This window comes from Pleurodeles waltl, chromosome 1_2 (genome assembly GCF_031143425.1).
Source record: "Pleurodeles waltl isolate 20211129_DDA chromosome 1_2, aPleWal1.hap1.20221129, whole genome shotgun sequence".
NCBI lineage: Eukaryota > Metazoa > Chordata > Amphibia > Caudata > Salamandridae > Pleurodeles > Pleurodeles waltl.
The window spans coordinates 98,081,794-98,101,505 of NC_090437.1; the positions used below are offsets into that span (position 1 = coordinate 98,081,794).

At 44.8% G+C, this 19,712-nt stretch overlaps 1 protein-coding gene across 2 annotated transcripts in view; it reads right to left on the minus strand.

Annotated features, from left to right (window-relative positions):
- The window catches only part of DNAH6 (dynein axonemal heavy chain 6), a 1,211,389-nt gene that overhangs the window by 423,996 nt on the left and 767,681 nt on the right, over positions 1 to 19,712 (minus strand). For both annotated transcript variants that reach the window (XM_069236637.1, XM_069236634.1), the window contains exon 50: positions 3,709 to 3,876. In XM_069236637.1, the coding sequence (XP_069092738.1) occupies positions 3,709 to 3,876 (168 nt within the window). The remainder of the gene's footprint in view (positions 1 to 3,708; positions 3,877 to 19,712) is intronic.

Sequence of the window (19,712 nt, forward strand, 5' to 3'; positions counted from 1 at the left end):
CCCTCTTCACCAGGGCCGACAGATGCAGGGGTATCCTTTGGCATCGGGCTTCCTTGTCCAGGAGCACTCACAGTAGGGGTGTCCTGTGGTCTGAGGCTGCAGGTGTCGTCATGGAGTCCAGGAGGGGTGAAATTACAGAGTCTCTAAGGTGCCCTCTGGGTGCATGTATTGGTTAATCCAACACTGGCACAGTGTGCATTCACCAATACAAAATGTTTGATGTTTGAAGCCATCATGTAGCTGGGGAACTCGCAGCGACTAGTGTCCAGCACATGTATTTAAAATTACTTCCCTGGTCATTTACTATGTCTGACAATCGACCAAAGACATAGCAGGGGCATATCTGCTTGTGCAGATATGCCCCCACACGAAATATAATGCACCCTGCCTTATGACTGTAATGCCTGCTAAAGGGGTGACTTATATACATTGCATGCAGTGGTAGGGGACAGGGCACACACGCTGTGTTGTGTCCTGTTTTCACTCTGGTCTGCACCAAGACATGCAGCCTGCAATGGCAGCCTGTCGGATGCTTGGTGAGGGGTCCCTTAGAATGGCACAATTCAAGCTGCAGCCCTTAGAGACCATCTTTAATACCCCAGTCACTGGACTTCAGGGGTACAATTTACTAGGGAGCTACAGAGGGTGCTAAAGGTTTTGCCAATTGTGGAAACCACTGTGCAGCTTTGGGGGAAGAGATCTGGCACTTACGACCTGGTTAGGAGGAACCCAGTGCACTTTCATTTGAAATTACATCAGATACCAGGCAAAACGTGGGGGATAACCATGCCAAAAAAGGTGTTTTCCCACAGTCACCCATAATGACCAGTGTACAGTACATGTCCTCAAGATGGCTGCATGATCACTTGTGATATCTAGCAATGGAACTTGTCATCACAGGAGTACATCTGCTCATTCAGATATGCCCTCACATGTAATATAATGCACCCTCCCTTGGTGCTCTAACGCCTGCTTTAGGGGTGGCTTACATCTATTACATGCAGTGATCATAGGCATTGCACAAAGGGTGTTTGCAATCTTGTGTTTTCAAAATGGTTTGCCCCCTTTCACGCATTCTGCAATGGTAGTCTGCATGCAATTTGTGTGTGGGTGGTATATTACAAGTTGCAGCCCTAAGGGACCCTCTTTAGTACCCATTCCCTGGGTACCATTTACCAGGGATCTACAGGGGTGCTAAAGTCTGTGCCAATTGGGTTACAATTAGACATTTACCTCACTTTAAGGAAAAGAGCACTGGCTCTGGGGACCTACTTAGCAGGGACCCTGTGCACCTTCAGTCAAAAACATCAGTACTAGGGCAAAAAAAGTGGGAGGTGACCATGTCAGAAAGAGCACTTTTTTACACCAGGGATATGTCTGGATATTCCAGCCATCTTTAGAGGCAGAGGGCTTCTTGACAAAGGGGCCACAACTCCGTCCGGCCCAGTTTGTTGCAGTACCACATGGCAGTAGTGTTGTCCGTGAACACCTCAACAAGCCATCCCTTGATGGATAGTAGGAAGCTTTCAATGCCAATTGGATCACCCAGAGCTCCAGCGGGTTGAAGGAGAGTCTGGATTTTGCTGTAGACCAGAGACCTCTGATCTCCACCTTTTCCAGATGGCTGCCTCACTCCAGAAGTGACGCATCTGTCACTACTGTCAGATCTGGTTGGGGAAGGAGAAGGGCTCTGCTGCTGACCCACCCATAGCCACCACTGAAGATCTTTTGCAGTCCCCTCTGAGATCTGGACCATGTCAGAGAGATTCCCCTGATGATGCGCTCACTGGAACTTAAGGTCCCACTGCAGACTCTGCATAGGCCAGAGGGCACGTGTCACCAGCAGGATGCAGGAGGCCACCAATCCTAGCAGCCTCCAAGTCAGTCTCACCAAAATCCAGGATAGAGCTTGAAACATTAATATCATAGCCTGAATATCATGGACTCTCCATTCGGGAGGCTAAGCCAGAAACTGCACTGTGTCCAGAACAGGTGCAATGAAAAGGAATGTCTGAGAGGGAGTCAGGTGTGAATTCAGCCCATTTATAGTCAACCCCAGTGAGGTCAGGAGGTGCGCTGTAGTCTGAAGGTGGGAGAACCAGCCTGGGGTAAGCCCGCCTTCAGCAGCCAGTCATCGAGATAGGGGAAGACTGGCACCCCCGAGTTCTGTAGATGATGCAACCATCACCTTGGTTAACACCGAGGGGTGCTGGTAAGGCCAAGGTAAGGGGGAGAAAACATGGCAGTATCTGGAGAGGTGACCAGTCCATTGGCCTCAGCCAGATCCTCACACCAGTCAATATTGGCATCATAAGGAAGATATTCTTCAGGGTCCAGCTACCCCTCCCAATCCTTCCTGAGTCCTGGCTGATAGGTATAGGGCTCAGGCTCGGCCTGGAAACCACGGTTCCAGTCTGTGCTGTAGGTGGAGTCGGTTGATGCCCTTCTAGCTACGTGTTAGGATGAGGAATGGGGCGGTGACGCCAAGAGTGTCAACTTCGAGACCAGTGCCAGGGAAGGTTGATAGGGTACAAATGGAGTTGGTCAGGATCTAAGATTGGATCTATGGAACCCTGCTGGTGTTGAGGCCTATCCCTTCCAAAACCTCGGGGCCAAAGGGATGCTGGAGGGAATGGGCACTCACATGAGGGGCATGGCTCATAGAACTCCTTGGGCAAAGGTCGCTCTGGCTCCCTGAAATTCGGGGATGCACGGAAATGGCTCAGTCGATGGCTCCACCGCAGAGGCAGGCACATACAAATGATGCTCCCTAGTCTTGTTGGGCATCAGACGAACTGAAGTTGAAGGCCTCTTAAACTTCTTTTTATTGTGGTGGTGGGACTTACTCGAGTGATCCAAAGACTAGGGCTCTGTGATTGCTCCGAGGACCTTCCTGTCGACTGTGATCTGGATCATCATTGTGTCGCATGTCAAGAATACAGGAGCTTGATGGATTGCTCCTTCAATGTCTTAAGGTTCATAGCATGGCCATGGTGCAGGCTTTTGGGTCATGGTTGTACTCGAGGCACCAGAGGCATACAAGGTGCAGGTCCGTCACTGGCATCAATCAGACACAGGCGCTGCAGAACTTGAAGTGACATCCTGCAACACCAGGAGGAAAAACCTCAAAAGACAAAAAAATGTTAGTCAAAAAATGAATATGGGTAGCTCATCTCCAGACCTGTGCTGACTGGTGAGTAAAGAAAATAACTGCCCCTGGCTGGTGCCTCTGTAAGCAATGGGAACGTCACTTTGGGCATGGTCAACACCGTCAAAGTCACACAGAGCCGTGTGATGCCACCTACCAGCGCACAAGGGTACTGCTCACAAAATAAATTCTGGATTCGGTCTGCCATTTGGGAATAATTCTAAGGTAAGGAATTGGCAGCTTGAAGTCTCACATGCAATCTTTTTGTGGATAACAGTGAAACACAGACTTCTTTTTTACGAGTGATCATTATAATTTTCCAAACGGACCAAGTAGAATACCTGTACAAAAATGTACCTCCCTGCATTTTCTTATTTAACTTCAGACTTTACTGCCTATACATACTCACAACATTCAATTCATTTTGCGCCTCAATTTCCTCTTGTGTTACCCAAAACCCTTCTCTACCAAATTTTACTTTCCATTGAAGATGTACTCATAGGGTATGAGAACGATACAAAGTTATTAATAACACCATTAATACAAAAGAAACAATGTACCTGGTCAGCATTTTCTTGATCCACAGACAACTTTTCCATCAGGGCATCCACATCAACAGATTTTTGTTTCAGGACTGGCTCAAGAGCTGAAAGCTCTAATTTCATCTTGTCAACTAAAACATTTGTCTCCAAGAGCTTGTTCAGACCATTCTTCACACGATCTCGAGACTGTGAGAGAACAGACACCCAATAATCAAAAGATGCTTTTCACTATTGAAAGAAATACAGCCTGACAGTACGTTGTCAAATAAATCAGAGAGAGAGTTAGGAATTTCGTTTTTCATGTGTATGAAAGTATCATGTTATGGCACAGACAAATTAGATCACTAGATTATTTTTCTACAAAAGTGTCTCTGCTCTACAGTTTGAAGCATTCTTATTGGACTCAGTCTACATGTGTGGAGAACGACATGGCAGAAATTAAACGACTTCAACTGACAAAGAAAGTGAGTGGTTCTCTTGACAAAACAATCAATAAAATGCTATCAGTACACAATGATTTACCAAAAACAAATACTACATTGCAACAAAGAGGAGACACAAATTTATCTCTGTGTACAAAATTATTTCAGACCTGCTGCATACCAAGATATCAGAGACCAGGGACTTGCCATTGGCCAGAGTAAACTCACAACAGCCATGTGAAAGTCGTGGACAGGCAGATATGGGAAAGTCGTAAACAAGCAGATATTTCGGGATATGAGTTTCCTCCAGTACAGCTGTGCTGCAAGACAGACTATTTACAAATATTTTAGATTCACAGATGTGTAAGGAAGAATACCTTACAAGGTATCAAAATGTCCAAAAATGTATATTAAGCCCAAGACAATTTGTGAGACTGCCATAAAACCGTTTCTGAGATTTCTGAAAACTATATCCAGTTTTCTGACTGTGTCAATGCACAATCCTCAAAAAAACTTTCTTCAACAAACACACTGGTCACTTCCCTCGTGACTTAGTCTGCTAGATTAGCAGTACTTTTATCACTGAAATTAAATGAAAGTTAGCTTAAACGCAAGCACAAATAATGATTCACCACACAGCATATCACTGATTTTGTGTCGCAAAATTTAAATATTGAAATACTCAGCAACCATAGTAGTTGCCTCTGCTTTGCTTTCGGCTTCAGCAGACACAGGATGCCAAATGGTCCACCTTCCTCAGAGTCTGAACAACATGAATTCTTCAGTTTGCCATAATCATCTTTTATATCTGCTGAACCGCCTCCAGAAGCTGAAAATATTCGTCAAAGAGGTATTGGATATAGCCCAAAAAAATAGTTTTTTTCTGGCTAAAGTTAACCTCGAATTTTGAGGCACAGTAAATAAAGCAGCTTTTGTAGAAGATGCATCATCATTTGCAGGTATACTAGCACTCATACCTAAGGGAAATGCACCAAATTTCGCTGGTCCAGGTAAAAATACACAGTACACCATGCAGCAGAAGATGAGTAGCGGTCATGGAAAAGACCTTCTTGAAATTTGAGTTGCTGATCTGAGACCAAAAAGCAGTACTTTGTCCCCTACATCAAATTACAAATATGTCCTATGTTCTGGAAGAACTTGGGCATAGAAGTATGCATTAACATAGCTAAAGACATCATCCATTTGCCTTGAATCTGCACCAAAAAGATAATTTTAAATCCTTCCTTATTCATATATTTGTTGAGGGCTCTTAGGTGGAAGAAATGTATCAACTTTGCTTACTTTAATTTCTGTTAAAAAAATCTGGAGTAGTAATCCATACTTTATTGTTCATTTGACACATCCTTTCTTGCTTTTTAAACTACAGCTGGTAAACTTTCAATGTGTGTCTCTGTATTTAAACATGGGAATTTAGATAGGTTGATGGAAATATACTGAAGGGAAGACTTTACCCATTTTACCATATTCATGTTTAGGTTCTCCTACTGAAAAAAGTATACTAACCTTCCTGACACTTGCTGAACCTTCTGAAAGGGAATTCTCAAGAGACTTGTTCTTTGCAGCAGATTACGATAAGCTGCACCATGAATGGTAGTTTTCTGTCAACACTAATTGAATTCCCTAGCTGATTTCCTCATTCAGGGTGGTCTCACAAAAGGCTGGCAGTGGCTTATTTTGGTGTTTCTCTGTGAAATAAACACCATTGTATCATACAAGTGGTGGATAACAAAGCAATCTTTGCACCAATGACCTCACCATCTGTCTAGACTCTAAGGCCCATATGAATAAGTTAGTTACCTTCGGTAATGCTTTCTCTGGTAGATACAGTAACTACCTGTGGATTCCTCACCTAAAGAATTCTCCCCTCGCGCCAGCCTCGACGGAAATTTCTTCTAGCTCTGCACGTCGACGATGACGTCACAATCGCCAGACTCCACGCGACACCGCATGACGTCATCTAGGCAATAAGAAGCCCTCGTCGACGTGCAGACGTCAGTTATCACAATTTTTTTACATGCCATAGAGGCTAACAGGTTGACCCTAAAGAGAACATATTCATCTCAATTGAATGAAAATAGAACATTTATTATAACTAAATAAAGTTAAATAACAGTAATAATTACTTAATACAAGAGTAAAATATATAAGTCAAGTCCGAACATGTTTTCCTTGAAGTATCTAATTTGAAAAGGAAATGTATATACATGAATCAGATATATACATATATACAAGACCAAGGATGCTCACCCAAGGATTTCTCGGTATGACCAGCCAGGCAAAGGGGAGGTGGGTGGGACCGTGAGGAATCCACAGGTAGTTACTGTATCCATCAGAAAAAGCGTTACCAAAGGTAAGTAACTTATTCTTCTGATGGATACACCTACCTGTGGATTCCTCACCTAAAGAATAGAGTCCCAAAGCAGTATTACCTCCGGAGGTGGGTGCCCGAATGGTCAAACCAAGAAATCCTGCAGCACCGAGCGAGCAAAATGGCCATCCCTCCTAACCTCAGGATCCAAACAGTAATGTTTGACAAAAGTATGGAGGGATGCCCAGGTCGCTGCCCTGCAGATGTTAGCCACAGGAACACCTCTAGCCAAAGCCGATGAAGCTGCTTTAGCCCTGGTGGAATGGGCACGAAGCCCCACAGGTGGTTCTTTCTTCGCCAAAGAATAACAAATCTTAATACATAGAATGACCCACCTGGATAGCGTTCTCTTGTGGACCGCTCTACCTTTCCTCTTGCCCACGTATACAACGAAGAGCTGATCATCTTTTCTGAACTCCTGCGTCCTGTCGATGTAGAAGCTCAGCACTCTTCATGGATCCAGCCGGTGGAGCCTCTCTTCCTCCTTGGATGGGTGAGGTGGCGGGTAAAAGGAAGAGAGAGAGTAATTGACTGCCCCAGGTGAAAGGGTGTAACAACCTTCGGAAGGAAAGCCGCCTTGGTCCTTAAAGAAAGAAAGATATGGGGGCTCTACACTAAGAGCCTGAAGCTCACTGACCCTTCTGGCAGATGTTATGGCCACCAGGAAAACAGTCTTGAAAACTAGCAACCCTAAAGAGCAAGAATGCATTGGTTCAAAAGGGGACCCCATTAAAAACGCTAAAACTAAATTAAGGTCCCACTGAGGCATAACAAATGGTGTTGGTGGAAATTTGTTAGTGAGTCCCTTTAGAAACCTTAAAACAATAGGAGATTTAAAGAAGGATGGCTGATCAGGAAGGCACAGAAAAGCGGATAGCGCAGATAAATAACCTTTGACTGTGGCTATCGCACAACCCTTCTCTGCCAGACAAAGAGCAAATGACAATATGTCAGATAAACAAGCTTTTAAGGGATCAATTCTGTTCTCTCCACACCAGCATGCAAATTTAGCCCAAAGACTTGCATAGATTGATTTGGTGGAGTGTCGCCTGGCCGATAAAATAACATCCACCACTTCTGGTGGGAGAGAAAAAGCACTCAGATTGCCCCATTCAATCTCCAGGCATGAAGGTGCAGGCTCTGGAGGTGGGGGTGTAGAATCTGCCCCTGTGACTGCGAGAGGAGGTCCACCCTGTAAGGGAGACGGAGCGGCGGGCACTGAGAGAGTTGGAGAAGGTCTCAATACCACACCCTTCTTGGCCAATCTGGAGCTATTAAGATGACTTGGGCTCAGAGCCGAAGAGCTTCTCTGCAAAGAAGATACGACCCCACTCCTGCCTGCTTGTTTATATACCACATCGCGGTAGTGTTGTCCGTCAGAATCTGGACTGACTGACCGCGAATGGAAGGGAGGAAGGCCTTGCGAGCCAGACGTACTGCCCGCAATTCCAACAGATTGATGTGTAATCTCTGTTCTACCGGAGACCAAAGGCCTTTGACCTCCAGGTCCCCCAGATGAGCTCCCCACCCTAGAGTGGAAGCATCCGTTACCACTGTGGCCACTGGTGACGGCAGCGAGAAAGGCCTTCCTTGTGACAGGTTGTCGACCGCTGCCCACCATTGAAGTTCCACTGCAGTGTCTCTGGAGATCTTTATCGACTCCTCAAGATCCCCTTTGTGCTGAAACCACTGCCTGCAGACGCACCACTGAAGAGCCCTCATGTGCCAGCGTGCATGAGTGACCAACAGTATGCAAGAAGCGAACAGACCGAGCAGACGAAGGACCTTGAGGACTGGAACCACCGCTCCATTTCGAAACATTGGAATCAACGCCTGAATGTCCTGGACCCGCTGGGGCGAAGGAAAGGCCCGATTCAATGTCGTGTCCAATACTGCCCCTATGAACAGGAGGCGTTGAGAGGGCTCCAGGTGAGATTTGGGTACATTGACTGAAAAACCCAGGACTTACAACAACTGAGTTGTCGACTGGAGATGGCGTCGCACGGGCTCCGGAGTTTTGGCTTTGATTAACCAATCGCCCAGATAGGGAAATACCGCTATCCCCTTTCTTCTGAGCTCTGCCGCTACCTCCGCCATCACCTTTGTGAAGACTCGAGGTGCTGAAGTAAGACCAAACGGGAGGACCGCAAACTGATAATGTTGCGATCCCACCACAAACCAGAGATACTTCCTGTGCGATTTGAGGATCGGAATATGAAAATATGGGTCCTGCAAGTAGACAGACACCATCCAGTCTCCTTTGTTCAACGCCAAAAGAACCTGCGAAAGGGTCAGCATTTTTAACTTTTCCTGCCTGAGGAACCAATTCAAAGCCCTCAAGTCCAAAATTGGTCTCAACCGACCATCCTTTTTGGGGATCAGGAAGTATCTTGAGTAACAGCCCTGACCCCTCTCCTGCTCGGGAACCAACTCTATTGCGCCTTTTGCCAATAGGGAGAATACTTCCTGTTGTAATAAGAGAAGATGGTCTTCCGAACAGAAGGATGGGCGGGGAGGGAAGGGAGGAGGGAATTCACGAAAGGGAAGAGCGTACCCCCCTTCTTCACAATGTTGATGACTCAGGAGTCCGATGTTATAACCTCCCACATCGGAAGAAAATGGGCAAGTCTCCCCCCTACCGGAGGCAAGTGGACAGGGAGTGGAGGAGGACTACGGCTGCTTTCCTTGCTGCACCCCTCCCGAGGAAGAGGCAGAGTGCTGCTGGGTGGCTCCTCTTGTCCGGACTCTGCCCCTGCCCCTGAAAGATCTGTATGGCAGGGTGGATGCAGTTAGTTGTGGTCCTTGAAATCTGCCACGAAAGGAGGAGCCACGTCCAAATCCCATAAACCTCCTATAAGCTCTAAAGGAGGATGAGGCAGATGGCTGAAGCCCCAGTGATCTTGCAGTGGTTCTGCTCTCTTTAAATCGCTCCAGAGCAGAATCCGCCTTTGTACCAAAGAGCTTCTCGTCATCAAAGGGTAGATCGAGAAGAGTCGCCTGTACGTCGAACAAGAAGCCAGACGAACGTAGCCAAGATTGTCGCCTAGAAACTATGGTCATGCCCATAGCTCTAGCCACAGAGTCTGAAGTGTCCAATCCCGACTGGATCACCTGAGTCGCTGCCGCCTGAGCGTCCGCCAGTAACTGCAACATTTCCTGAGACAAGTTCGGGTGGCCTTTCGCTTCCTCCATAAGGGCATGGATATAACGTCCCAATATGCAGGTCGCGTTGGATGACTTTAAGGCCATGCTACAAGAAGAAAAGGCCTTTTTAGCAGTATGGTCCATTTTCTTCGATTCCCTGTCCGCAGGTGTTCCGGGAAACGAGCCAGGAGAGGACCTGGATGAACAGGAGGCCTGAACCACTAAACTCTCCGGTGTCGGGTGTTTGGAGAGAAACACAGGATCACCTGGTGCCGCCCGATAGCGACGAGCCACCGCCCTGTTGACAGCAGCGGTAGACACAGGTTTCCTCCAGATGTCTTTAATAGGATACAGGAGTGCCTCATTAAAGGGCAAGAGAGGCTCTGCAGTTACAGATGTTGGATGCAAAACCTCCGTCAACAGGTTTCTCTTAACTTCCGCAGCTGGAAGGGGAAGGTCTAAAAAGTCTGCAGCCTTCTGAATTACAGCGTGGAAAGATGCAGCTTCCTCAGTGAACTCTCCAGGGGAAGCTAGATCCCACTCCGGGGAGGTATCTATGCCACTCGCCGTATCAAGACCCTGAAAGTCACCAGAAGGCTCCAAAACCTCACCCTCTTCCAGGTGCTGCCTGCTATATTCTTCCTCCTACAGCAGGCGCAATGCCAGACGTCTAGATCGAAGCCTTGACTGCAGACCAGGCGTCGATAAGGCATTGGCTGACGCCAAAGATATCCATTGGCGCCGAACCTCGGATCCATCCGACGCCAGACCCTCCGGCCCCACAGGAACCTTGACTGTGGATTGGATCCGAGGCGAATCCAATGGCGCCATAGCGGGTGCAGCAGGTCTCCTCGGCGACGTCAAGTGCATCGGCGCCGCTTCAGGTGCAGCAGGCAAAAATGGAGTGAAAGGTGTCGACTTGTAAGACGCCGGAACGCCCAAATTAAAGGCCAAAGGGACAGACGGACCTGCTTGACCTCCACCCGGCGCCATGGAAGTAAAAATATTAAACATGGCATTCAAGAACGCCACAGGATCCGTTCTCGCAGTCGGGAAAGCCGGGTATTGTTGCTGCACCGGTGCCGGCATAGATGCCGAAGAGGGGCCAGGTAACTCCTGGCTAGGAGAGCCCTCTGGCCTCTGGGGAGGCTCGACCTCGAAAACCGAACCGGGTGACGTCGGGGTCGTAGGAGGGGTGACAGTCGGGCTAATCTCCCACGTCGGACGGTGCCGAGCTGACGGAGATGCCGATCTTGATCTGGACCGTCCCTTACTCGATCGGCGCCGGGAACCGTGACGGCGCCGGGAACCGTGACGGCGCCGAGAGTCACCATGGTGATGACGAGATCTCGAGGATCTTGAAGAGGACTCCCTCCGATGATGCCTCTCCTTCTTTTTCTTGGAACGAGCCAAGAACAATTTTGCCTCCTTTTCTTTGAGTGCCTTAGGGTTCATGCGCTGGCAGGAGCCACATGACTCGACCTCATGGTCGGAGCTAAGGCACCAGAGGCAATTTTCATGGGGATCGGTAACCGACATCCGACCCCCGCACTGGTTACATGGTTTAAAGCCGGATTTCCTTGGCTGCGACATTGTAACCGTCGTTCGAAACTTTAGCTCCCTGTGAGCCTCGAAGAATAACCGTTACTCGGGCACAGAAAAAAGGGAACTGACGTCTGCACGTCGACGAGGGCTTCTTATTGCCTAGATGACGTCATGCGGCGTCGCGTGGAGTCGGGCAATTGTGACGTCATCGTTGACGTGCAGGGCTAGAAGAAATTTCCGTCGAGGCTGGCGCGAGGGGAGAATTCTTTAGGTGAGGAATCCACAGGTAGGTGTATCCATCAGAATTATACATTTTTAGCGCCGCATTTGTGTCGTTTTTTGACGCAAAAGCAGCGCAAACTTACAAAATACAATTGTATTTTGTACGTTTGTGCTGCTTTTGCGTTAAAAAGCGCCACAAATGAGGGACTTAGCCACATTTGAATGGGGAGGGGGGCCTGGGGCCTCCCTTCCAGGCCATTTTTGGCCCAGGGGACCACCACTTCCCTGGGGCAGGCCTTGCAAAAACAAAAGAGGGAGCCTTTCTGGAGCCATTAATGGCCCTTGGTACTGCCACTCCTCAGGGCCAGGTCCCTATGTCCCAAGGTGCCCACACTCAGGACATAGTTGTTTGCTGTCACTGGGGGAGAGCTTTGAGGACTCCAGCCAAGTGAGAGCAAACAGTAAGACTGCTCCCAGTGGGTGGGAGAAGGAAAACTGCTCCTGCCTGCTAGGCGCAGACTTTTCAGCTGTTTTCCTGAACACTGGCAACGGGGCAGGAAAACAGATGAAAGAATTGCTCCCACACGTATGGAGCAGCATTTTTGCTGCTTCCTGCGTATGGGAGCAATGCCGGCTCATGCTGGAGGAGGGGAGCCAACAGGGGCCACAGGGGTATTGAGGCTTCCCCTGCAGTCTCCAAAAGTGCACACTGGGTGCCTTGGGTGGGGTCAGGACACCCAGCAACAAGTAGATGGTTCCCAAGGAGATGAAGTTCCCGGGGCCAAAATCAGCCCAGGGAGGGGGCCATATGTTCCCCCTCCCCTTTCACTAATTGGCCATGCCCTGGGGGATGGAGTACCCGAGGCCAAAATCAGCCGGAGGAGGGAGGCCGCATTGCCCCACTCCCATTTTAGCAATGGGCTGGGCCCTAGGGCATGGGGTCCTTGGGGCAAAAATCATCTCCTCCCCTTTTAGTAATTGGGCGGCTATGCACGGAGAATATTGGGTGGCAACTGGGGTAGGGCCCTCTGACAAACTCCCGCTGCACACAGTCGTGTGCACTGGGGTTGAATTATTGTAAGGTAATTAAATATTACTTAATGTTAAAAGAAAAAAAAATAGAAACTCACTGAAAAAAACAAAGGTTACTACAGGGACGTTATAATTAGGAAACAGAATTAAAAAAAACCTTCACTGAAAACCTCAAAGGTTTCAAGGACAACATAGTTAGGTTCAAATTTTACATGAACAAAACCATAGAAATTCAACAGTTATAGTTACACTTATCTCAAGAAACTATAACTTGTGCCTTAAGGTAACTATAACGTGCGCCCTCGCCATGCACTGCTACTTACCCCACATATTAAGTCAGTAATGACATCTTGTATGAAATCATTCATAATATCACTGCAACATCTGCAATAACGAACAAGGTACTTACCTTCGATAATGCATTATCAGGTAGAGACTCTATCTAGCTGCAGATTCCTTACCTTTGAATTTCCTGGCATTTGCTTGGAATCCGGATTTTTTTGCTGAGCTGTACCCAGCGCACGCCGTTGGGTGGCGTCATTGGGATCCACGTGCGTCATTCGGCTCTGCGTGGTTTGAATAGATACCCAAGCCATAACCTTCTGGCGGTGGACTGCGGATACCTCTACTTACACTAAAAAGTCTTCTGGGACCGAACGGGCTAAGTGTCTGTCTCGCCGTACCTGATTGTCCAGGCAGTAGTGTTTTGCAAACATGTGCGAGGATGCCCACGTTGCTGCTTGACAGATATCTAGGACTGGAACGCCCCAAGCTAACACAGTGGTAGCAGCTCTGCCCCAGGTAAAATGGGCCCTCAAGCTCTCAGGAGGCTGCTCGCTGGCCAATGCGTAGCAGATCTTGATGCAGAGAACAACCCAGTGCGAACAGAAAACCTTGCTATATGGCCTCACATTCCCATTAGTGTAGAGTGTAGTATTGGTGCTCAATACATTCTGAACATGCCTGTTGTCAAACATGTATTCTGGGACAAGAGAACTTGTACCAACAACTTATAGCTCAAATTAGGAATGGAGCACACCTAAACAAGTGAAAGGGATTACAATTTCTAGTTCAATACATGGAATCCATAATACTGTTGAGAAATTTGATAAATAGTCGTACTGTGATTTAAGAGAAAAATAGACCTACGCTGTAAGACAATGGTGTATGATGTATCTGAGACTGTACTGTTACAATACTTTTAATACCAAGCATATCTATAAAATGTGCATGTGTACAACAAAAGATTTGTGAAAGACCAACAAGAAATATATAATAAAGCCAAGTCAAATATAAGCAAGAACACCACACATTTGTCCCAAGACCTATGACTTAGTCACAGCCTCGTATTTTGTGTTTTGGCAATGTCCAAGCCTCATGCTGCAATAAGTTCATCAGTAGCCGAGTAATGTCCAATTCATTGGTTTGTTGCACTGAAAGTTCTTGTCATCCAATGTGGAAGATCGACATGTAATTTAATAATCCATTTCAGACCGATGTAGAAAATAAATTTGTAGATCAACAATCCAATTCAGCCATAATCCAATTCAGCCGACACGTGTTTCGTCCCAAGCGGGACTTTATCAAGGCTGATAAAACAAATCATATCATTTCTTAATATCACTTGTTTTTCCATAAATACTTTGACCAATCTACCATCTTGCACCAAAAAGTGAATTTTAAAATCCAATGTGATACCACACACCAACTACGTGTGAACACATCTAAGCACCTAAAAGTGTGATAAAGAAAAGGACCTCTACATCAAAACACCAGTCAACATGCCAACAAAATTCTATGTATTCAAAGTAGTATCAGACTTACACAATATATCTAAAAAAGTAGCTTTTGTATTGATTGAAATGCCAGAAAGAAGACAATAATTATCAGGTAGAAAGAGGGAAGAAAGAAGTGCATGCTATGTTCATGCAAGTTAATGTTAGTTGTTGCACCAAGTAAATCAGCAACACGATATCCTGTCACCATATGTTCAAGTGAAAGGAAATATCTATTCTGACCATGAGTAAATGGCTCTAATAAAGAGCTGAGTGGTGTAAAATGAAAATTTAGATGTTTATATCCTGTACCTTATTTTTCTGTATTCTTTGTAAATAGAATGTCCTGTTTCAGATTGGGTGAATCAATTTAGATGCAGCAGCACTGTAGAGCTACAAAAGGACAAGGTCAGTAAACCATGTCAAATGAAGATAGCAACAAAGGTGTCCCGAAGTCAGTAAGCCCAAGAGTATCACTAACCTGTAGTTGTTTATACAATAAAATCCAAATGTGCAGTTCACAGGTATGGGTGATTTATACACTGCGTAACCTGTAATAAGTTGTACAAACAGAAAACTTAACGGATGTTCATCACGCAAAGTCTTGTAGCAAGTAATAGAAAAGAGCCAGAAAACCCTACTGCCAAAGTAATTCTCGGCATCCAAACAATTTAAGATTGTTAAGTACATGTGTATGCTAATTGCTATACAGTGCATACACGCAATAAGTCCTCACACACAGAACCCTTGATGCCGTCTCCTACCTAGTTTGTACTCCGTTCGGACTGTGTCGAAAGTCCTTCCGTGTATGTAACGCGAACCGGAATGTCTCCTGACTGCGTCTTTAGTAGTAGTTAGAAACTGAAATAGGACTACCCGCGGCCGCCATCTTAGAGTGTGCAACGAGTATTTCGTTAGCACACACGGCCCATTACAGGGAAACGCAAATGTCTAGTATCGACCTAAAGGTTACGGGGACTCCAAAAGGCAATATTAGATTATTATACGACTACGAGGATTTTGACGCACTTGTCACATTATGTCTCTCAATGTAGATAATGGCTATTTGCAGTACTGTTAGTCTATATTGTGAAGTGAATTAGAAGTATCAATGGTTAGTGGAGATTATAGAGTGTCATGCAAACCATATTTTAACCATATTAAGATACATATTAGTTTTTCACAGTTCATATGCATAACGGAGTAAGAGTCACGACATATGTAGTTAGAAGACATGAGAGGCATACATAAGTACATGTTATTACTCTGGCCATGTAGCTTTATAGGAAATGGTACATTTCATGATCCACGTTCATACCTAGTAGTATGCTCTTTAGCCTGATTATCCATCTAACTTAATTTTTTCTGAGTTCTAACTCCCGATTGCCTCCTCTGGGATGTGCTCGTGTTTGACTAATACCCATGTACTTAAAAACAGGAGTCTCCATAAGGGAGTGTTCCTTAGTCACATGGCGTACTATTGGAGAGGCTGTATCATTATTCCTCAAAGCCCGTACATGTTCCTGAATCCTCTCCTTGAGAGGTCGAATAGTACTCCCTACATATATCTTCATGCATTCACATACCAAGACATACACAACATATCTTGTATTGCAATTTATAAAATCTTGGATCTTGTATGATTTACTACCGTTGAAATTAAAGGTATGTGTCTTGTGTAGAGCAAGGTGACATATGTTACATCTGCTACAATTGAAAAAACCTTTAGGTTTTCCAGGTAGCCAAGTTGATGATTTCTCCTTAAAAGGTGGTAGAAAGCTCTTACATATCAGATCCCTGATTGTGATGCCTTTTTTGTGAATCATGTGGGGCTTCCTAGATAGAATATGTTTTAAGGTGTTATCGGTGTGAAGAACATTCCAGTGTTTAAGCAGGATTCTATATATATCCTGGCTATTTTGGCTGAACGAGGTACAGAACGATATTGTCTTTTCTGATTTAACATCCTTTATTTTCCTATTTCTCAACAGCACTGATCTAGGTAGCTTGTTGAGTTTGGTTCTTGCACTGTTCAAAGTAGTATTAGAATAGCCTCTGTGGGTAAATCTGGTGACTAATCTGTTTAGTTCTAATTCACAGAGTCTGTCATTGCTGCAATTTCTCTTCACCCGAACCATTTCTCCAAAAGGAATAGCTTTGATCTGTGTAGTAGGATGGGCACTCCTGGCATGTAGCAATGCATTGCAGGCAGTCGATTTGCGATGTAAATTAGTATGTACACAGTTGTTCTCTATAAATATTTCTAAGTCAAGAAAGTTGATTCGATCTCTGCTGTATTCATATGTCATGTTGATGTTAAAATCATTGTTGTTGATATACAGAACAAATTCGACCAACTGTGACTCATCACCTGTCCAGATCATGAGTACATCATCAATGTACCTTCCCCAGAAAAATATGTGTTCAGTTAGATTGGGAGGGCCATTCAACCACAGATGTGTTTTCTCAAACAGTCCCATGTACAAATTTGCATAAGATGGTGAGAAGCGTGAGCCCATCGCCACACCTTGTGCTTGTTTGTACCATTTTCCTTCATGAATGAAGACGTTGTTATCAAGTATAAACCGAATCATTTCCACTAACATGTTGGTGTGTTCCAAATAAGAGGCCGATCTATTGGCCAAAAAGTGACACGTTGCTTCCAGGCCTCTATTCTTGGGTATGCAAGTGTAAAGGGAGCTGACATCCAAAGTTACCCACATCATTTCTGAAGACCAGGTGACGTCTTCCAACTTAGTCAGAACATCACATCACAATTGGGTTGAACAATGTCTAATTTCGGACGCTGAATTCAAATATATCCTGAATGCTTCTCCAAAGGCACCTTGTATATATATACTTCCTAAAATACATAAAAATAGGACAGCACCACCAGGTAGACCTATCATATCGGGATTGGACTCGCCCACCGAAACCCTATCCAAATATATTGACAGTTACTTACAGCCGTTTGTCAAAAACCTTCCTTCTTATTTACAAGACACACGTGATGTTCTGACTAAGTTGGAAGACGTCACCTGGTCTTCAGAAATGATGTGGGTAACTTTGGATGTCAGCTCCCTTTACACTTGCATACCCAAGAATAGAGGCCTGGAAGCAACGTGTCACTTTTTGGCCAATAGATCGGCCTCTTATTTGGAACACACCAACATGTTAGTGGAAATGATTCGGTTTATACTTGATAACAACGTCTTCATTCATGAAGGAAAATGGTACAAACAAGCACAAGGTGTGGCGATGGGCTCACGCTTCTCACCATCTTATGCAAATTTGTACATGGGACTGTTTGAGAAAACACATCTGTGGTTGAATGGCCCTCCCAATCTAACTGAACACATATTTTTCTGGGGAAGGTACATTGATGATGTACTCATGATCTGGACAGGTGATGAGTCACAGTTGGTCGAATTTGTTCTGTATATCAACAACAATGATTTTAACATCAACATGACATATGAATACAGCAGAGATCGAATCAACTTTCTTGACTTAGAAATATTTATAGAGAACAACTGTGTACATACTAATTTACATCGCAAATCGACTGCCTGCAATGCATTGCTACATGCCAGGAGTGCCCATCCTACTACACAGATCAAAGCTATTCCTTTTGGAGAAATGGTTCGGGTGAAGAGAAATTACAGCAATGACAGACTCTGTGAATTAGAACTAAACAGATTAGTCACCAGATTTACCCACAGAGGCTATTCTAATACTACTTTGAACACTGCAAGAACCAAACTCAACAAGCTACCTAGATCAGTGCTGTTGAGAAATAGGAAAATAAAGGATGTTAAATCAGAAAAGACAATATCGTTCTGTACCTCGTTCAGCCAAAATAGCCAGGATATATATAGAATCCTGCTTAAACACTGGAATGTTCTTCACACCGATAACACCTTAAAACATATTCTATCTAGGAAGCCCCACATGATTCACAAAAAAGGCATCACAATCAGGGATCTGATATGTAAGAGCTTTCTACCACCTTTTAAGGAGAAATCATCAACTTGGCTACCTGGAAAACCTAAAGGTTTTTTCAATTGTAGCAGATGTAACATATGTCACCTTGCTCTACACAAGACACATACCTTTAATTTCAACGGTAGTAAATCATACAAGATCCAAGATTTTATAAATTGCAATACAAGATATGTTGTGTATGTCTTGGTATGTGAATGCATGAAGATATATGTAGGGAGTACTAGTCGACCTCTCAAGGAGAGGATTCAGGAACATGTACGGGCTTTGAGGAATAATGATACAGCCTCTCCAATAGTACGCCACGTGACTAAGGAACACTCCCTTATGGAGACTCCTGTTTTTAAGTACATGGGTATTAGTCAAACACGAGCACATCCCAGAGGAGGCAATCGGGAGTTAGAACTCAGAAAAAATGAAGTTAGATGGATAATCAGGCTAAAGAGCATACTACTAGGTATGAACGTGGATCATGAAATGTACCATTTCCTATAAAGCTACATGGCCAGAGTAATAACATGTACTTATGTATGCCTCTCATGTCTTCTAACTACATATGTCGTGACTCTTACTCCGTTATGCATATGAACTGTGAAAAACTAATATGTATCTTAATATGGTTAAAATATGGTTTGCATGACACTCTATAATCTCCACTAACCATTGATACTTCTAATTCACTTCACAATATAGACTAACAGTACTGCAAATAGCCATTATCTACATTGAGAGACATAATGTGACTAGTGCGTCAAAATCCTCGTAGTCGTATAATAATCTAATATTGCCTTTTGGAGTCCCCGTAACCTTTAGGTCGATACTAGACATTTGCGTTTCCCTGTAATGGGCCGTGTGTGCTAACGAAATACTCGTTGCACACTCTAAGATGGCGGCCGCGGGTAGTCCTATTTCAGTTTCTAACTACTACTAAAGACGCAGTCAGGAGACATTCCGGTTCGCGTTACATACACGGAAGGACTTTCGACACAGTCCGAACGGACTACAAACTAGGTAGGAGACGGCATCAAGGGTTCTGTGTGTGAGGACTTATTGCGTGTATGCACTGTATAGCAATTAGCATACACATGTACTTAACAATCTTAAATTGTTTGGATGCCGAGAATTACTTTGGCAGTAGGGTTTTCTGGCTCTTTTCTATTACTTGCTACAAGACTTTGCGTGATGAACATCCGTTAAGTTTTCTGTTTGTACAACTTATTACAGGTTACGCAGTGTATAAATCACCCATACCTGTGAACTGCACATTTGGATTTTATTGTATAAACAACTACAGGTTAGTGATACTCTTGGGCTTACTGACTTCGGGACACCTTTGTTGCTATCTTCATTTGACATGGTTTACTGACCTTGTCCTTTTGTAGCTCTACAGTGCTGCTGCATCTAAATTGATTCACCCAATCTGAAACAGGACATTCTATTTACAAAGAATACAGAAAAATAAGGTACAGGATATAAACATCTAAATTTTCA